Source organism: Megascapheus bottae, chromosome 8, assembly GCF_031878675.1.
Source record: "Megascapheus bottae isolate mThoBot1 chromosome 8, mThoBot2.hap1, whole genome shotgun sequence".
NCBI lineage: Eukaryota > Metazoa > Chordata > Mammalia > Rodentia > Geomyidae > Megascapheus > Megascapheus bottae.
Window position 1 is genome coordinate 40,729,704 of NC_143516.1, and position 18,703 is coordinate 40,748,406.

General features: G+C 42.1%; 1 protein-coding gene across 1 annotated transcript in view; it reads right to left on the reverse strand.

Moving 5' to 3' along the window:
* Crybg1 (crystallin beta-gamma domain containing 1) overlaps nt 1-18,703 on the reverse strand; it is a 118,426-nt gene that overhangs the window by 3,785 nt on the left and 95,938 nt on the right. The window contains exons 13-20 of the mRNA XM_090338360.1: nt 13,412-13,538; nt 13,195-13,227; nt 11,978-12,090; nt 10,316-10,445; nt 8,484-8,623; nt 6,657-6,780; nt 5,574-5,732; nt 3,629-3,791 (exon numbers count right to left, since the gene is read on the reverse strand). Coding sequence (XP_090194486.1) covers nt 3,629-3,791; nt 5,574-5,732; nt 6,657-6,780; nt 8,484-8,623; nt 10,316-10,445; nt 11,978-12,090; nt 13,195-13,227; nt 13,412-13,538 — 989 coding nt within the window. The remainder of the gene's footprint in view (nt 1-3,628; nt 3,792-5,573; nt 5,733-6,656; nt 6,781-8,483; nt 8,624-10,315; nt 10,446-11,977; nt 12,091-13,194; nt 13,228-13,411; nt 13,539-18,703) is intronic.

Here is an 18,703-nt window from a genome sequence, read left to right on the forward strand (position 1 = left end):
CATCATAAAGCCTAAAAAGTTCTTGAGAAATAACTTGGTTAAATTTTGGGGATGGGAGGGAAAATTCAAATCATCCTAGTTCTTTTTATTATTTACCTCTTTAAAAAAATACGGGACTAGTCAATACAGACAACGGTATGAGACAGTACAAATGACTATGAAGCTGAACAAGCCTCTTTCTTTCTAGACACAAATTTGATGACAGAAGGACTCTCCTGCAAAGCCTGATCCTAGAAGTATAAACAGAAAATGGATCCTCCATTGCCAGAAGGCCCAGCTGCCGCCTGGCTATTCCAAGTCATTCTTTACTGCTAACTTACCTGGGAAGGGCTGTTATATATGTTACATTTCAATTCTTGGCACGTAGGACTTAAGAGTAACTGGAATAAATTTTACCTCTTATTTTAATGAAATCATTCTTACTCCCTTAAGTATTAAGTTTCAACAGAAAGGTGCTGCCAGCATTGTATGCTTGCAGTCCTAGCATCCAGAAGAGACAAGGAAGAGGAGGAAGAAAGCTGCTACCTGGTTCATTTAGTTTTCATGATCTACACAGCTGCTTGATTTGTTTGCCAGACTTTTGATGTTTGGAAAAGTGAGCATGATCCACTGTTGTCAGATAATGTGGTCTGGATAATACTTGAATGTCTCCCAAAACAATTTACGCCCCAAATACAAGCCGAAGAAAGAGTTGATCTAACAAGTCCTATGGTAGTTTTTACAGGTAACAAATGGTTCCCATGTAGCTAATGAAAACCATGGCTTTCTCCTAAGGACTTCTTCCTTGCATAGGAGGCAATCTGTGCCTTACTCTCACATGTCCAGAAGGTGGCACCATTCACCCACATTCTGAATGGACATGGCACAGAGAATCTGCATACTGGGCAAGTTATTAGTGCCTGAAATGAAAACTCAGGAACCTCCTGGAGCCCCATGGCTTGGAGCCAAGGACATTTCTCTTCACTGTCAAGCACAGAGCCTGCCACACAGTGGCTGCCCACACAAAGAGGACTTCCCTGAACAGAGGAAACGAACCACACTGGAGCAACACAGGTGTGTGTGCTTCTTTTGGGGGGGTCTAAATAGTCTAATTTTCTGTATTTCCTCAAAATTCCAATGTTTTCAATTAGTTAATTTCCTTGTCTTCTCTGAGGATCATACTCTTGTCTGGATTGAGCAATCTTGTCACAAAGTTGGTCATAGTAACATTAAAGACAGGTCTAGCTCAGTGATCCTAACCAGTTTGAGTTGTAGACTGAGCATTTGTAAAACGGGTATTTTGCTTCTCTGCTGTACCAGTGTTAATAGAGGAAGGTATATTTGAGTATTACATTTATTTTCTATATCTAAGATATGTCCTTGTATTTTATATTTCTACCTATAATACATTTTGGTCCCCATCTATCCTGCAATCCTATTTGTGTGCCCTAAGCATGTCCTCTGCCTCTCTCAGCCCCTGCCCACTTCTCAGTCTTTGCGGTTCTAATCTCACAGAGCAGGCTGGCCATTCTGCCTTCCAGACATCATCAGACTTGAAAAATACTTCTAGTTCCCCTGCAGGAATCAAAGTCCTCGGTGAAAATGTTCCGGCTTTACTTTCCGTTTTCCAGAAGTGTCTTAACAAGATCCCAACTGTTCCTTTACTTAGTCTTACTTTTTCATAATAATATTAACCTGAATCACTGACTACAGTAAACTTGAACCAGCTCTAGCTATGATTTGGAATGGAGGAGCGAGTACGATATTCTTACATTTTCACAAGTTCACTGTATTATAAAGCTTAATCATACTGGTTTTCTTGATAGGGAATAGAAAAATACCTATTGATAATTTGCAAGGTATTTCAGATAAGAATAAACACTGCTTCCATGTGCTTGTAAATAGCAAAACACTAGCTCATTGAGTTCCCATGCAGAGGTTAGGGGCAGTTTTGTGTAAATTGCTTTAAATTTCCGTTAACTATCCTCCTGCGTGCGATTGCAGCATTCGCAATACCCAGGTTCTTGTTAGGAACATTCCCTGGGTCAGTAGCTCCAAAGACAAGGCCATTAGTATGGGGTTTCACCCTGAGCCACACCTCCAGCCCATTTTGCTTCAGATTATTTTTAAAATTTCTTCCCCCTCTCTTTTTTTCTTTTCTCTTTTTGCCTCACACCGGCCTTGAATCTCAATCTTCCTATCTATACCACCCCATAGCTGGGCTTATGGTGTATGCCCAACTTATTTGCTGAGAATGGGGTCTCAAAAATATCCCTCCTCCTAAGCAGCTGAGACTATAGTTATGAGCCACCATGCCTGGCCTCAATCTATGTCTAAAACACACTTTCTAAATGAGCTACTACAAATGAAGTTTGAGGACCACTGGCCCAACTTATTCTTTCCAAGCACCATCAATTCACTATGGATTAACTTCATCGAACGCATCTTCCAATGAAATCCTCCTGGCAGTTAATTCTTTTTATTACTTAGGTCTGTTAAATAAAAGGCCACAGGGGCCAGGAGTTTGGCCTAGTGGTACAGTGCTTGCCTAGCATGCAGGAAGACTCAGGCTCGATTCCTTGGTACTACATGCATAGAAAAAAAGTCGGAAGTGGTGCTGAGGCTCAAGTGGTACAAGTGGGAGAGCTCTAGCCTTGAGAAAGTCTAAGGGCAGTTCTCAGGCCCTGAGTAATAACAATAATAATAATAATAATAATAATGGCTACAGGTGCCAGGCACTGATGGCTCATGCCTATAATCCTAGCTACTCAGGAGGCTGAGATCTGAGGATTGCAATTCAAAACCAGCCTAGGCAGGAAAGTCTATGAGACTCTTGTCTCCAATTAAATCACAGAAAATGACTGAAATGGGGCTGCAGCTCAAGTGGTAGTGTGCTAGCCTTGAGCAAAAGGAGCTTAGAGACAGCACCTAGGCTGAGTTCAAGCCTCAGGACTAGCAAAACAAAACAAAAACCTACAGGAATACAGATAAGAACTACATTAAGTAAGAAGAACAGAGCATTTTAACTGTTACTTTTAGACTCACACAGTTACAAGAAGAAGAACAACAACAACAACAACAACAGGGCTAGGAGTATAGTCCAGTGATATAGTACATGCTTAGCATGTGCCCTGGTTTCGTTTCTAGCACCGAGAGAGAGAGAGAGAGAGAGAGAGAGAGAGAGAGAGAGAGAGAGAGAGAGAGAGGGAGGGAGGGAGGGAGGGAGGGAGGGAGGGAGGGAGGGAGGGAGAGAGAGAGAGAGAGAGAGAGAGAGAGAGAGAGAGAGAGAGAGAGAGAGAGAGAGAGAGAGAGAGAGAGAGAGAGAGGACAAATCAGTCAAATGTCCAGATTCAAGCTTAGCACTTACAGAGATGAGCCATGTAGAAACTCATTAACCACTCTCTGCTGTAGGTTTTTTTGAGCTATTGCTTTCTGGCTATTAAGCTGAAAGGGAGCAGAGCAGGAGGGATGGGGAGCACAGACTGTTTCGACTGCTGTGGACTGAGTTGTGTGTATGGACTGTTTCACGCAGTGGCCAGCAGGGCGGCACTTAGGTCAGTGCATTAGCACTCCTCCTTTTCAAAAGTTAGGAGGAGACTTTTTTCCCTTAACATGAAAGGTATACTGCAGTGAAGGAAGTTCTCCTTACCTTTGATATCTAGAACCAAATTAGGCTTTAGCTTGCTGTAGATCCTTCCATCTGACTTCATGCACCAGAACTGACAGTCAGCATTCTGGTCCAGTGCCAGGCCAAGCTTGGAACCCGATGTTACCAGGCTGCCCACAGTGGTCAGGCAGCAGTCTTCCGCTATCTGCTCAGTGGAAAACAAAGTGTTCTCAAAGAAGGATATAGGTTAAATCTCCAACTTTATTCACAAAACCAACCCAGGCTTCCTTTATCCTATGTGAGGCATTTCAACTGTTAGCTAAAATAACTAGCACCAAACAAATATGGCTTTTATTTCAGATGATCTGAGCAATGTTCTTACTCCCCATTCATTGCATAGAAGACTTCTGTCATTCTAAGACTCTCAGGATAACTAGTGAAGCGGCCTTAGGTTAGTAAAACACTCGTGCAGGTACTTTTTCTTGGAGGCAGTGACTGTGATCTGAGCCCAGGTCTGTAGCTCTCTCTCTCCCCGACACTCACACCACTGCATTGCTCGACCTTCCATATGTGATTGCGCTTGTAATACTCAAGCGCTGGGGTAGCTACACAGCATTTTATCTCAAAACTTGAAATTACACTGGCTGCCTGTCTTCCCCTCCTAAGAAATTCCATCAGTATGCTATCCAGATAGAAAAAGTAAAAGAAAATGCAAGCTCTCTGGAGGCCATTTAAATGTAAACATTATATTAAAGAAGCCAGCCTGCCCTTGTCTATTAACGGTATGGTAGTCATATGCCCGTATACCACTAACATGCTTTTTTTGGTTTGTTTTTTTTTTTAAAGCTGGTGGAAAGGGTACTATTCTATGCTAGAGGTGTAGCATGGTGGCAGGATACTTTTCTAGCTTGTGAGACACTGGGGTTTGATACCCAGCACCACAAGAAAGAAAGGAAGGAAGGAAGGAAGGAAGGAAGGAAGGAAGGAAGGAAGGAAGGAAGGAAGGAAGGAAGGAAGGAAGGACGGACTGTAATACTATGTTGAGACAGAGCCACTGTGATCATAAATTAACATTTCACTTTCTCAGTGACTTACTAAAGTTGAATAACATCACTTCCCAGCTATGAGAAATCAGTGCTGCAAGTACCACTTTCTTGCATGCATGCAAGTCCAAGACAAAGTGGCTTCTATCTGCTGTTTCTGAGGTGCTAAGCTGTGCTTGTTTATGGAAGAGTTTTTCTCAAGCACAACAGCCCTGGAAGGCCATGTGCTCCTCTCACAAGGCTCTGCCCTCTGATGACTCATGGGTAGTAAGGTTTTAAAGCAGCAGGGGCATAAAGCTCATAAAGTGAGGGAGTCAAAAAGATGCTTCCAATGACAGACGCGTGAGCTTCGCTCATCAAACCTAATGACATCAAGTGTTTGCATGTTTGGCCCTGGCGGGAGGGTTGTGAGAGGGTGATGGGCCATTTCTCACTTTTTCATCCCACATTTTTCCATTAGTAACAATTCGTTGTACAAGAGTCATTTCTGTCAATGTGCTGGGTTACAGTTTACTTCTACAGGCAGATATGGGAAGGGTAAGAGTAACATCACTTCCTTAAGTTGGAAGTAGAGATATGGCTCAAGTGGTACAGTGCTAGCCTTGAGCAACAGAGCTCAGGGGCAGTGCCCAGACCCTAAGTTCAAGCTCAGAACATCTCTCCCCGCCCCCTCTCTCTCCCTCTCCCTCTCTCTCTCTCTCCCTTTTTCTCTTTCTCTTTCCTCTCTTCTCTCCCCTCTTCTCCCCCCCCCTCCTGTGCTATATTTGCCTAGCATTTTAAGTTCTCTGAACTGGAAACATGTTCACTAGAAAGACCTTTAGATTTGTTCCTGAACACGCTCCAGGAACTGTGAAATGAAGTCAACTTGAAGACAGGACAGAGAACAAAGGAAGAGTCACTTGGTGGCCGAGGCACTACAGACTCCATCTCCTCTTAAAGCTCACCCTGCATTTGATGCATCCTTCCTGATAAATCCATATCTGGTCATCAGCACCAACATCTTCCATAACCTGTATTCTTAGAAGCTTCAGGTCATCTAAGTTGCCATTGGTTGACAAAAATAACCCTGTTGTTTTGTTTCGAAGTCTGAAGTAAATTCGTTTCTAGAAGACAAGAACCCAGCAATGGTCATAAACACACTGCTGCTCGAGAAGCTAGACAGACATCAACATCTGCAGAACCTAAAGTGATCTATCGATGAGGGAGTCCGGTTTTCAGACTTATTTTTTCAGTGATGAGCGATAGAAGGGCCAGGCCCCGTTGGCTCATGCCTATAATTCTACTACTCAGGAGGTTGAGATCTGGAAGCACAGTGCGAAGCCGGTCTGGACAGAAACATGGTCAAGACTCCATATCAAATTAACTATCAGTGAAAGTCCAAGCTGGGATTATGGTTCAAGTGGTAGAGTGCCTGCAGCGAGCAAGAAACACAAGCGGGCTCAAAGTCCTGGTACTATCAAGAAAAAAAAAGGAACTGAGGCAAGGAGCCTGCCTGTGGACAAGCCAGAGCCTGGGACCCCCTGTGTTTGGTGCTGGGTTTAAAAGCATGTCTAGGCAGCCACACGTCTTGATACCACAGCCCAAACACTGAGAGTGGGGGCGGGGGGACGATTGTAAGCTTTAAGTAAAAACTAAAAGGTTGACTTGCATACTGGTTCATGACTATTATCATATTTGGGAGGCAGACACTGGATCAGCCAGCATGTGCAAAAGTTCACAAGACCCCATCTCAACCAGTAAACACTCAGTGTGATGATACATGGCTATCATCTCAGCTATGAAGGAAGCATAAATTGGATTGTAGTCTAGGCTGGCTCAGACATAACTATGAGACTCTATTTGAAAAAAGGGAAAGCAAAATGGTATTCAGGTATGGCTCAAATGGTAGTATATTTGCCTGGTAAGTGAATGAGTTTTGAGGGGAAGTCGTAATACTACTTCTCCCTACCCCCCAAAAAAGCTAAATTATATTTACAAGAAATAGTTCGGGGAAGAGTTTATTTATAGAAGAGAAATGAAAAATGTACCTGAGCAAATGGTCGTAGAGAACCTATTTGGCGACAGCCACTGAATTCATACCAATTAGGAACTTCTGCAGGGGACAGCAGGAACTGACGTCCTCTATAGTTACCAAACTCATAAGTAATCCATCTGCAGAGAAAAAGCAGAGAGTCACTGGACCATGGACCCTTATCCATGCTTTTGTTCTTAGAATGCTACCCATTCCGAGGCAGGACTTTATACATCGTGTGCGTGTAAACTATTTTCCAGAGCACTTAAGAGTCTTTTCGTGTAGAAAAATTTGAGTATGGCTTTATGCTCAACAGGCTCTTGGTCTTTTAGCAGGATTCCCTGGTCTTCTCGAGTTACTCAGGGTACACTTCACTGTGAATCTTCGTTTAGGTAATTCATATTTGCAAAGCTTTCAGTATGTAGCACTAGGGAAAGGTCAACAGATTAAATAAAAATAACTTTTCATTTAAAACTAATATGAGTGATAGGATGAGGTGGATTGGGATGTTACATATATATAAATAAACCTCCCTTGGCCAGGCACTGGTGATGACCTGTAATCCCAGCCACTCAGGAGGCTGAGATCTGAGGACTGTGACTCAAAGGCAGCTTGGGCACAAACGCTCATGACACTCTCCTCTCCAGTTACCCACCAGAAAACCAGAAGTGGCACGGTGGCTCAAATGGTAGAGTGCTACTTGAGTTCAAGAGCTTAGGGACAGCATCCAGGCCCAGAGGTCAAGCCCTACAATCCACTGACAAACAAACCTCCCTTGCACAAGTGTCTGCTAGTTAAGAAATGAATGTCTTCCTTAAAGACAGGAAAATGGTGCCGCTGTTTGGGCTGCTGGCACTGTACATGTAAGCAGCACCGGAGACTGGCAGGTGTGTGGCCCGCGGCCCTCCGTCCTGTGCTGTCACAGCAGGCGAGCCCTCCCTAGCAGCAAACCTGGCGTTCTCAATGTTGACCCTGTGGCCACATTCACAAGATACTCTCTAAGGTTTGTTAGAAAGATTACCACCTATAATTCAAATATTCCTTTTAAAAACAATGCACACACATGGAGCAGAGTTGTGCGTTTAGTGGATGAAACATATTTCCAGTCAGGTGTGATATATACACTTGAAATCTGAGCATGTGGGAGGCTGATGGAAAGTCTGAGAGTTTGAAGCCAGCCTGGATTGCACACATAGTGAGGTACTGTCTCAGTTCTCTTTCTATAAACACACTTAGTACATTGATGACCTTTATTTTTATATACTATTGAATTTCAAAATTATTTAAAATTACAAATCCTCCCAAGTTGCATTTTAATCATGTGCAACTCCTGCCAATGAAAGAACAAGCTTTCTCTTAGCTCCCAAACCAAAATCTTATTCAGAAACTACTCAGAAAAAAAGCCCAAAATGGAGCTGTAGCTCAGTGGTAAAAGCATTAATTATGAGCAAAAAGCAGCCAGGGACCACACACAGGCCCCACGTGTAAGCCCAAGGGTGCACACAGGTGCACACAGACAGACACACGTGCACATGCACTGCGCGCACATGCCCTACGTATATCTTTAAGGCCACCTATGGTAGCGCATGCCTGTAACCCCAGCACCCAGGAGGTTGAAGCAGGAGGACTGTGAGTTCAGGATCATTAGCCTGAGTTGACAGTGAGAGGTTTCTTTTCTTTCTTTTTTGTTTTGTTCCACACTGGGGCCTGAACTGCCTACCTGCCACCATTTTCACTCACTGAATAGCATTCTACAAACTAGTCACGCCCCCAACTCTGTAAGATATTTCTTCAAAAAAACCAAAAAAAAATATTTGATTACATCAACAGGCAGTGAACTCACATGCCACCAATAACCTGAACAGAGCGTATCTGTGTGTTGAATCCCAGTGACTGGAGATTAACTGTTTCAGCATTAAGTTCAATCTTTTTTCCTTTGAAGTTTTCTCTTTCAAAAAGAATTATCGCTGGTTCAGAAAACTCCTGTTTGGGAGAAAAATAAGTCTCTGTTATTCAAAGTGAATGTAAAAGTCATCTAGTAACAAGGCCAAAGCACACAACTTGCCAGAGTCGCTGATTCGTACACTCTCTTCCCCAGGCTTCAAAGCTAACAGGACGCCGGATGCTGGTGTCTGATGCCTGTAATCCTAGCTATTCCAGAGGCTGAAATCTGAGCATCTGTTTAAAGCCAGACTGGGTATGAAAGTCTATGACACTCTTATCTTCAGTTATCAACCAGAAAACAGGAAGTGGTGCTGTGGACCCAAGTGGTAAAATGCTAGCCAAGGACAGTGCCCAGGCCCTGAGTCCAAGCCCCAGGACTGGCAGAGAGGCAGAGAGGCAGAGAGAGTCAGAGAGACAGAGAGACAGAGAGAGAGAGAACCAGGCCCAGAGGAATAATTAGATTATAAGCATAGAATAGGAGCGCTTCTGATGCAGTTTCCAAGTATTTTTCGGTGGAAGCGAGGGGCATAAATGGTGAGGATCACGGGGCTGCGGTGGCCTGGCGTGCACTGCACAGAACAGTCTGCCCTTGCATGTGTTGTCACATGTCCTCCTTCATCTTAACTGCCAATTGGACAAAGATTTTTATCATGCTCCTTAACTTTCCTGTATGAGTCACTTTGGGGGGGGGAGAGGAGGGGACTTGGAACAGTTCAAACTTGAGCATGACTGCATGGTAAAGAGGATTAAGCATATATTCCCATTGATTTCAGTAAAACAAAAAAAACAGCAGCCTTCCCTTGTTCAAATTAGGCATCTGAACCTAAACTAAAATCTGCGAATAGTATTCCTAAAGTAAGAAACCATGTACCAAAACAGCATGTGGAGTTACAGTGGCTTTCCTACTTGCTTACAATTTTGCAGCAACTATATGGCACTTTCTGGCTTCATTTGTGTGATGTGTCTGTGTAGGAGATTGTGCCCATCACTAAACAGAGGGGATGAGTGTGTGTACACACGCACACGTGTGTGTACAAGTGTGGTGTATGGTCTAGGAATTAACTTATACAAAACACACAAGAAGGAGATGACAAAGATTACAGCAGCACTACATTATCAGTGTGGATAAAAGCCAGTAACACAACTTGGAAGTATTAAGTTACAATTAAAAATGTAAGCTAAGCATGGTGGTACATGCCTACAATCCTAACATTGGGAGATGAAGATAGGAGGATCGTGAGTTTCAAGCCAGCTTAGACTCAAACATGTTTCAAAGAAAAAATATAAGTAAGGAGAACTAGGGATGTAGCTCAGAGGTCATGTTTGTCTAGTATGCATTTGGCTCCAGTTCAATCTCATATGCACACACATACACACACAAATCTATTTTTATACGTGTGTGTGCTGGTTCTGAGGCTTGTACTCTGGCCCTGGATGCTGTTCTGAACTTTTTTGTTGTTGTTGTTCAAGGCCAACACTCTACCACCTGAGCCATACCTCCACTTCCGGTTTTTGGTGGTTAATTGGAAATAAAGAGTTTCACGGACTTTCCTGCTTGGGCTGGCTTTGAACCTCAATCCTCAGATCTCAGTCTCCTGCGTAGGAAGGATTACAGGCCATGAGTCACCAGTTCTCAGTTATCTGTCTCCAGTGCTAATTCCTCAAGAAGTTTTAGCTGCAATGTGAAGCACCCATTTCTATAAGGCTGTGTTCACCATTGCAAGTACTTACAACATCTATAAAACGAAGCGACTTGAAGGTTGTTCCAGGCAGGAGGCCCATTGCAGAGAGACAAGGATAGTGCCCTTCCTCCAGCACGTACTGATTACCAGAGAAATTTTCTCCATCGTAGGCAACCCAGCTGCAGCAGGGGGAAAAGCACATGTACACGTACGTACACACACACACACACACACACACACACACACACACACACACACACACACACACACACACACACAATGAGATTTGAATAATCCTGTTCAGAAATAAGATTTTCAGAAGCAACCTGCTATTAAAAAAAGAAAAAAAAATCAACCTAAGTTATAGCTAAATATTCTTTCTTTGAAGATATCTGGGTATTTATGGCATTGACTGATCTTTAATCAGTGAACTTGGCAGTTGTAGACTGACCTTCATTTAGACTGACTCTCCCCACCCCTAGGTGCTACCATGCTTCCACCAAGGTGGCTTCAGGCCTGGAGACAGCTTTGTCAAATGATCTCTTCCATCTGTGCAGGTATCAGTCACCACGGTTTATCCATATCTTCTGAAAATTTCTCTCACTATTGTCTTTTCCTGATTTCCAATCCCTCTGCCATGGGCCAGGAATGCAAACATCACTGTGACATGAATAAGTCCTTTAGCTTCCCTGGGTCTTTACTACCTATGCTGGTCAAATGGTACTCTTCCGTGCTTTCCAAGCGGAAGTTTTATGTTTTTTTTCTTAAATACAAACAATGGTCATGGAGGATGAATTACATGCCAGGTAATTTCACAAAACAAAGTCCCTGCCCACTTGAGGTACCTACTCCAGTGAGCTGAGACAGACCCTAAATCACAAAACACACATATCTGGCAGTGATAAGTGAAGCAGGGCTGGGAGGTAAAGATCTCAGTTGGGGTGAAGGTATCTGCTAAGAAATGGAAGCTTCCCACTGGGTCTGGTTTGAGTGAGAAGTCATAGTCCTTTTGCTGTGCCTCGCTAACTGGGGCGATGGCGCCTCAGCCCATGAAGAACTGTATGACTGGAGCACTGCAGCTGTTATGCTCTCTTCTTTACAGATGGCTCCCAGGATTTCTGAGTTTCTCTCACCTCAGACTTGACCTTTCCTAATGAGGCTTTGGTAAAACTATTGCATTTAGCCTAGAGAGCAGAGTCTATAGCTTTTGTCCCATCTTGTTTCCTTTGGGGTCCATTGAAACTCATGATATGCTCGGGGGAATCTTCATAGATGCAACCACCCATTCCAAGCCGGCTTCGCTCCTGCCCAACACGAAGCCTTTGCAGGCAGGACATGTGGCTGCCCCTTGGCCAGCAGACTCATCACTTCCCTTGCCTACTATGCACAGCGCCTACCCTACTCTGCGTGCCTGTAAAACCGCTGGCCTAGGGAAGTACCTCAGCGACCACCTCAAGTCCAGCTCTCCTTTTCCAGATGATGGAGCAGGCGTTGCCAGTACAGAGCCAGCTTGAACTCCACTGCACGCTGGAGCTATCTCAACTTCTCCCACTCACACCATCTAGACTCCAGTGCTACAGGCTTCTTCCCAACACACATGGTGCTTCATGTGGTGCCACACCCCTAGCAGTTGTCACCAAGTACTTGTGGATGTGTGAACTCTGCCCCCCCACCCCTGTGATCTGACTCTGACACACCACTATTTGCTTACCTGCCTCCCAAAATTCTGCAAGACTTAGTTGAAAACGAATCATCAATTTGACTTGTAGTCTCTTCAAAACTTTGACTTTGACCTTGAAACTGTGGTTCTGAAAACAAGTGAACCTTTGAAAACGTAAGCAGAAACACAAATTATTTTCCCAAGCATGCTAAAACTCAACTTTTGAATTGATAACCCAAACCTGACATGCTATTTCATATGACAGTAAACAGGTGTCAATTTTATATATCCTTTCATTTTTTTATTTCATCATTAATGGTCAATTAGAAACATGCTGGCTGAGCCATGTTCAGAAACCTCAAAGGAAACCTCAAAATAGAGGCGATTTTCTATAGCACACCCTACTGTTAACAAGCTATGAGGCGTTATGAAGCTTTCTTGTGGCCAAAACTAATTGTTCATCAGTCCTAACATGAACTATAAACTGTATTTTGGAAACATGTAGACTAATTTTCCTTCCTCTCGATGGAAGATACTTGCTGACTTATCAGAATCAAATGCAGGCTAATAAAGGCAACTATGCTGATATTTGTGCCTTTATAATTACGGCTGTCTGAACACTTCCATTAAAAAACCTAACTAACAAATGGAACACTCCAGATGATTCCAGAGTCAGCAAGCAAAAGGCTTGAGTAACAATATATAAAATGTCTATCTAATGCAGACACAGCAAATCTGAAAACTAATGTTACTATGTTATTAGAATTTCTTAGTATACTAAATTCTAATTCAATGTTCTTTATATATAGTACTTAATGAGAAATAGATATGGGTTAATACTATCAATGAAGTAATGAAGCTTAATTCATTTTATTTTTAAAATGCAATTATGTTTTGGAACATAAAAATGGGTAAAACTAACAAAGTGTCCCAAATAACTAATATTTTATACATATGAATTCATTTTTTAACAGGAGGCTAGATTATAAAATACCAATTTTTAGTTGTTTTTTTTTGTGGTTGTTGTTGTTGGTTATGGGACTTAAACTCAGGATGTTGACACTGTCATGAGCTTTTTTGCTCAAGGGTAGTACTTTACCACTTGAGCTACAGCACCTCTTCTGGTTTCTGGTGGTTAATTGGAAATTAGACTGCTGCCTGGGCTGGCTTTAAACCATGAGTCTCAGATCTCAGACTCCTGAGTAGCAAGGATTACAGACGTGAACCACTGACACTGAGCTTAAAGATTCTTTAAAAAAAAAAAATACCTGATTACGTCTCCTTGGGCCAGCAAAAGAATCCTAAAATCAAGGAAAACAAAATTAATAGGGCATGTTGAAAAGTTTTTCTTCCATATCATTAGTAAATTCTGCTGAGGATCACTTCAGAATATTTTCTGTAACAATCAAGTTTACATGAACCAGAAACACATAAAGGAAATCCAGATTGCACTGAAGTATTCTCATAGGAAAGTTAATTCCTTACCAAACATATGGGCTGAACAGAAGAGATCTTACAATTTTTTCCTCCCCAGTCCTCAAAACTGGTGTAAAGACCTTTATCCAGAATGTACTGCTCTCCTGTGAAGTCAGGATTTTCATATGCTACCCATCTAAAGAAACACAAACACTAGTTATGGCTCATATATTATACATAACACTGTCATACACATCTGGATAAATATGCTTCATATAAAAACATCCATTTATTTACTAGTCAATAACCTTAATTTTCTGGCCCTGTTCACTTTTAGGAACAGACTGGATTTGTCTATATAATAAATCACAGTGATAATGAGAAATTTTTTGCTTTATGTGAATTTTTTTGTGTTTTTACTCATCAGATCTTTATTCCTTGAATAAATTCCAATGAGGATAATTCTCCATGTTTTTTTTTCCTCCTTACTTCTACTTTAGGAAAATAATTGGATTTTCAAAAATAGCCTACTTCTTTCAAATTAAACAAGGAAGAATTATTTGTGTGTTCAACACAAAGACTGAAAAGATCTTAACTGGAAGCTATGTGTCAAACAAATCACACTGCGGAACAACAAAAAAATTAAATGCTAAAAAACATTGTTTCAAAAAGTATTTCCAGCATAACTCAACAAAATAAGCAAAATCAAACTCACAGAAATATCACAAAAGAATCCTTTTGGAAAGTTTGCATTTCACTTTTCAATGATCTACATTTAAAGAGGAAATCGACTATGGCTACCCAAAGGTAAAGTCTTTATGGGAAAAGCCTTTGATTCTGTCATAGTGCAGAGATACTTGGAGTCTACTTGTATTAGTTTATTGCATAGTGGCACTCTTACAAGGGATAGGAATAATATCTGTCTGTGTAGAACTTCCCCAAATTGCCTCCACAACTATCAAATCACATTTACCTTAGGGAGATATTGGCGTGCTCATTTCACAGGTGTGGAAACAAAGATACAGGAAAGTAGATATATATGTTCATTCAATAAACACTGGAAGTCAGGTGTGGTGGCTCACATCTGTAATTCCAGCTACTCAGGATCTTGGTTCAAAACCAGCCTGGGCACTAAAGTCTGTGAGACTCTTATCTCCAATTAACCACTAGAAAACCAGAAGTGGTAGTATGGCTCAAGGAGTACGGTGATAGTCTTGAGCTGAAGAGCTCAGGCCCAGAGTTCAAGCCCCACGACCCACAAAAACAAAACAATAACAACAAAACAAACTGGAAAGCCATTTGCCCTGTGCCAGAGATTCAAACATGAAAAAGACCAAGTGCCTATCCTCAAGTGGCTCAGAACCATTATAAGGATTAGCTGGTACTTGTTCTAGATGGAACTTTGTCTAGAGTCTTGTGTCAACCAGTTAATGGTCATAACATGGCTGAGGCTGCAAAATTTAAAGGTCACCAGGCACTCTACTTTATGACCTGCCTTATAAAATTCCCTTTCCTTTACTATTCTAGTAAACCACACCTGAAAGAGTCTACACGCTTCATAATTAAAAGATGCAATTTTACTATCTATGGAACTGATTAAACAAAAGTACAAATATAATCATTGCCAGGAAATAAGGAGCCATCAAAGAGAAAAGGATTATACAGAAATCTCAAAGGAAGCTGGGTAAGATGCCACATCTTTACAATGGTCTTCAGCTACTCAAAAGGCTGAAGTCAAGATTTTGGTTTAGGCCAGTACAGGCAAAATTTCATGAGACCTCTTTCTCATCCAGCAGCTGGTAGGTGGCATGTATAGATCATTCCAGCTAGAATAGTAGAAACAGAGTCCACATATGCCCCTGGTGGGGACAAAAGGGGTGGAAAGGGAACTACAGCCATCTGACTCAGCTATAGAGTGCCTGCCAGCAACAGTGAAGGGCAGCTTGCACACACTTCTTTAAAACAAAGAAGTCAGGTGCCAGGGGTTACACCTATGATCCTACTACTTAGGTAGTTGAGATCTGGGGATCTTGTTTCAAAGTAGCTTAGGCAGAAAAGTCCATGAGAACTGGTAAGGCTATGCAACATGGGCTACCTACCACACTTTCTCTGCACACAGCCTTAGGCTACCTTCACAAGAATACTAATGAAAGAAGACCCGGGTTCAATTCCTTGATATCACATACAAAGACAAAAGCTGGAAGTGGTGCTGTGGCTCAAGTGGTAGAGCTGTAGCCTTGAGAAAGCCCAAGGACAGTGCTCAGGCCCTGAGTTCATGCACCAGGACTGGCAAAAAAAAAAAAAATAAAATAAAATAAAAAATATATATATATATATATTTTTTAACAAAATTCAGGACTTCCAAATGTAGTTAAGTTGTAACACAAAAGATTTCCTGGTAGGGATTTAGGTCCCTAACAGTTTCAAGAAGAAAAGGCTAAGCCCGGGCACTAAGGTCTGTGAGACTATTATCTCCAATTAACTACCAGTAAACCAGAAGTGGTACTTCAGCTCAAGGGATAGGGCCTTGAGCTGATGAGCTCACGAACAATGCCCAGGTCCAGAATTCAAGTTCCATGACCAATAAAATAAAAAAGAAGAAAAGGCCAATGGTATTTTTGTTTGATCTTAACTGTGGAGAATTAGCCCGAGGGCGGAAGGCGACACTGAAAAGACACCTGAGCTCATGAGTAGCCAGCCAGCCCTCTGTTTTTTGTTTTTTGGGTTTTTTTTTGGCCAATCCCAGGGCTTGAACTCGGGAACTCGGGGCCTGAGCATTGTCCTTGGGCTTTCTCAAGGCTAGAACTCTACCACTTAAGCCACAGCACCACTTCTGGCTTTCTTTTATGTATGTGGTACTGAGGAATGGAACCCAGGTCTTCATGCATGCTAGGCAAGCATTCTACCATTAGGCCAAACTCCCGGTCCTCCAGTCCATATTTCTAACTAACAAGCTTACGTGATATTTCCCAGTGAAATGAAAATAAACTATTTGTAAGAAAACACCCAATAGCCAGGTAAGCCTATCTAATTCACTGAGGCTGGAGCAGGAAAATAGCTCATTAAGAGGTTTCCTAACCTTATGCCTATAATCCTAGCTACTCAGGAGGCTGAAATCTGAAGATCAAGGTTTGAAGCCAGTTGGGCAGAGAAGTCCATAAGACTCTAATTAACTACCAAAAAGCTAGAAGTAGAGCTTTTGCTCAAGCCTTAAATGACAAAACTCAGGGACAACACCCGGGCTCTGAGATCAAGCCCCTCTATAGGCACCACATACATTTTTTTTAATGGGTCATAGAGCTTGAACTCTGGGCCTGGGCCCTGTCCCTGAACTCTTCAGCTCAAGGCTACCACCCTACCCCTTGAGCCACAGCCCCACTTCTCGTTTTCTAGTGATTAATTGGAGATAAGAATCTTATGCTCTTTAGTGCCTAAATTGGCTTTGAACCCCGATCCTCAGATCTCAGCCTCCTGAGTGGCTAGGATTACAGGCGTGAGCCACCACGCCCAGCAAAAAGATGTTTTCTATAGAGTAGCAAGGTTCTCATTTCTAGGCACAGCCCCAAGTGAATGAGGAACAGAAGAGAGGGATGAACCCCAAATGCACAGATATGAGAGTTTGCCCTATATATGAGGCAGAGTCTACATATAGTTAGGATTCCTTAAAAAAAAAAAAAAAAAAAAAAAAAAAAAAAAAAGGCCAAGAGATTGATCTAGTGGTAGAGTGCTTGCCTAGCATGTGGGAAGACACGGGTTCGATTCCTCATTACCACAAATATAGAAAAAACTGGAATTGGTGCTGTGGCTCAAGTGGTAGAGCTCTAGCCTTGAGAAAACCCAAGGACAGTGCTCAGGCCCTGAGTTCAAGCCCCGGGACTGGCAAAAAAAAAAAATGACAAAATAAAACAACAACAACAAAAAAACCCACACCTCTCTGGATACATTCATATGGATTCTGTGTATGTGAATCCATTCTTCTCTGTTTAAATGTGAATGAAGAGCACAGAGAGAGGCAAGGTGAAGTGGTAACAAGTCAGGGTTTGGCCCTTGAAATAGCTGCACATGTCATAAACGCAGCAGGGCAAACCTGCTGAAGGAGAAAGACTAAAGGAAGACGAACAACGAACAGCAGCACTTCTATTTTTTCTCTGAACTCAAAAAAAGACTTCACTTTCCTTTTTCTTTTTTAAAGTAGTCACCCAATTTGCACTATATGAGCCAGAATACAGTACAAAACTAGACATAGATGAGAAACAGGACTGTAACAGGAGTCTGACACACCAGGAAGAAATGTAATGCAGGCCCTAAAATTCTCAGTTGGTTTTTTAAAGGCTGTTGCTGTTGGAGAGCTAATAATGAGTTTGCTACCTTGGAAATTTAGTGCCCAAGATCAAGCCTCCTGGGAGATATTTTCACAGAGCTTGAATTGCAAAGAGTTGTTTTTTGTTAGTTTGTTTTCCTAACTGGGCTTGGTGGCAAATACCTATAATCCCAGCACCAAGGTGGATGAAGCTGGCAAATGGAGACTTTCAGACCAATCTGAGGTACAAAGGGCAGCCCTGTCTCCAAAATGAAAACACAACAAGATAAAGAGTTTCCTAACTCTGCCTTTCATGGTAAGAAATAGACAACCATCACATTTTAGATGCTTGTTTACTAGAAAAAAAAAGTCATTTAAATGAAACCATTCTTCTTTGAAATTTAAAAATGAAGAGGGTAGGAGTGTAGGTAGAGTGCTTGCCTAGGAAGCATGCAGCTCTAATCCCCCATTACTTCAAAAAGAGGGGGGAAAAGCTAGTGTTCCTCCTCATTTTGGCGCAGCTTAACCTTCTCTTCAATAAAAGTCTTATCTGCACCCAGAATACAAATTTCTATCTGGTTCATTTCCAAAACATTTAACTTCTTTTTTTGTAGCAATAAGTATTTGTTTTACATAGTACTGTAACTTCTCTGAGGACATATGATACTTTGCATGTACAATAAATATTCACCAAAATGAGGAAGCAGCTGAGCTGCTAACACAGAAGCCTTTCTGCAAACAATTTAAAGGAAGTGTGACCCTGTATGTGGGCCTCCCTTCAACTTCCTCTCCTCACACCAAAAAAAAAAAAGCCTAAGCCAGGAAACACACCTAGGAATGCCTAAAAACACGAACAGATGAGCAAGATGTTGTCATGGAAACTGCTTTTGAGTAAGCAGGGTCTAGGGAGTAAAGAAAGACCTAGTTCAGCTCAGTAGCACTACCTGGGCCAACGGTACAATCTACACCAATGTCTACCCTGCATCCTTTGTGGCCACTTTTGCCAGAGGAGATGACTGGACTATGACTCATGGAACCAGCACACCTAGTGAATATCAAAT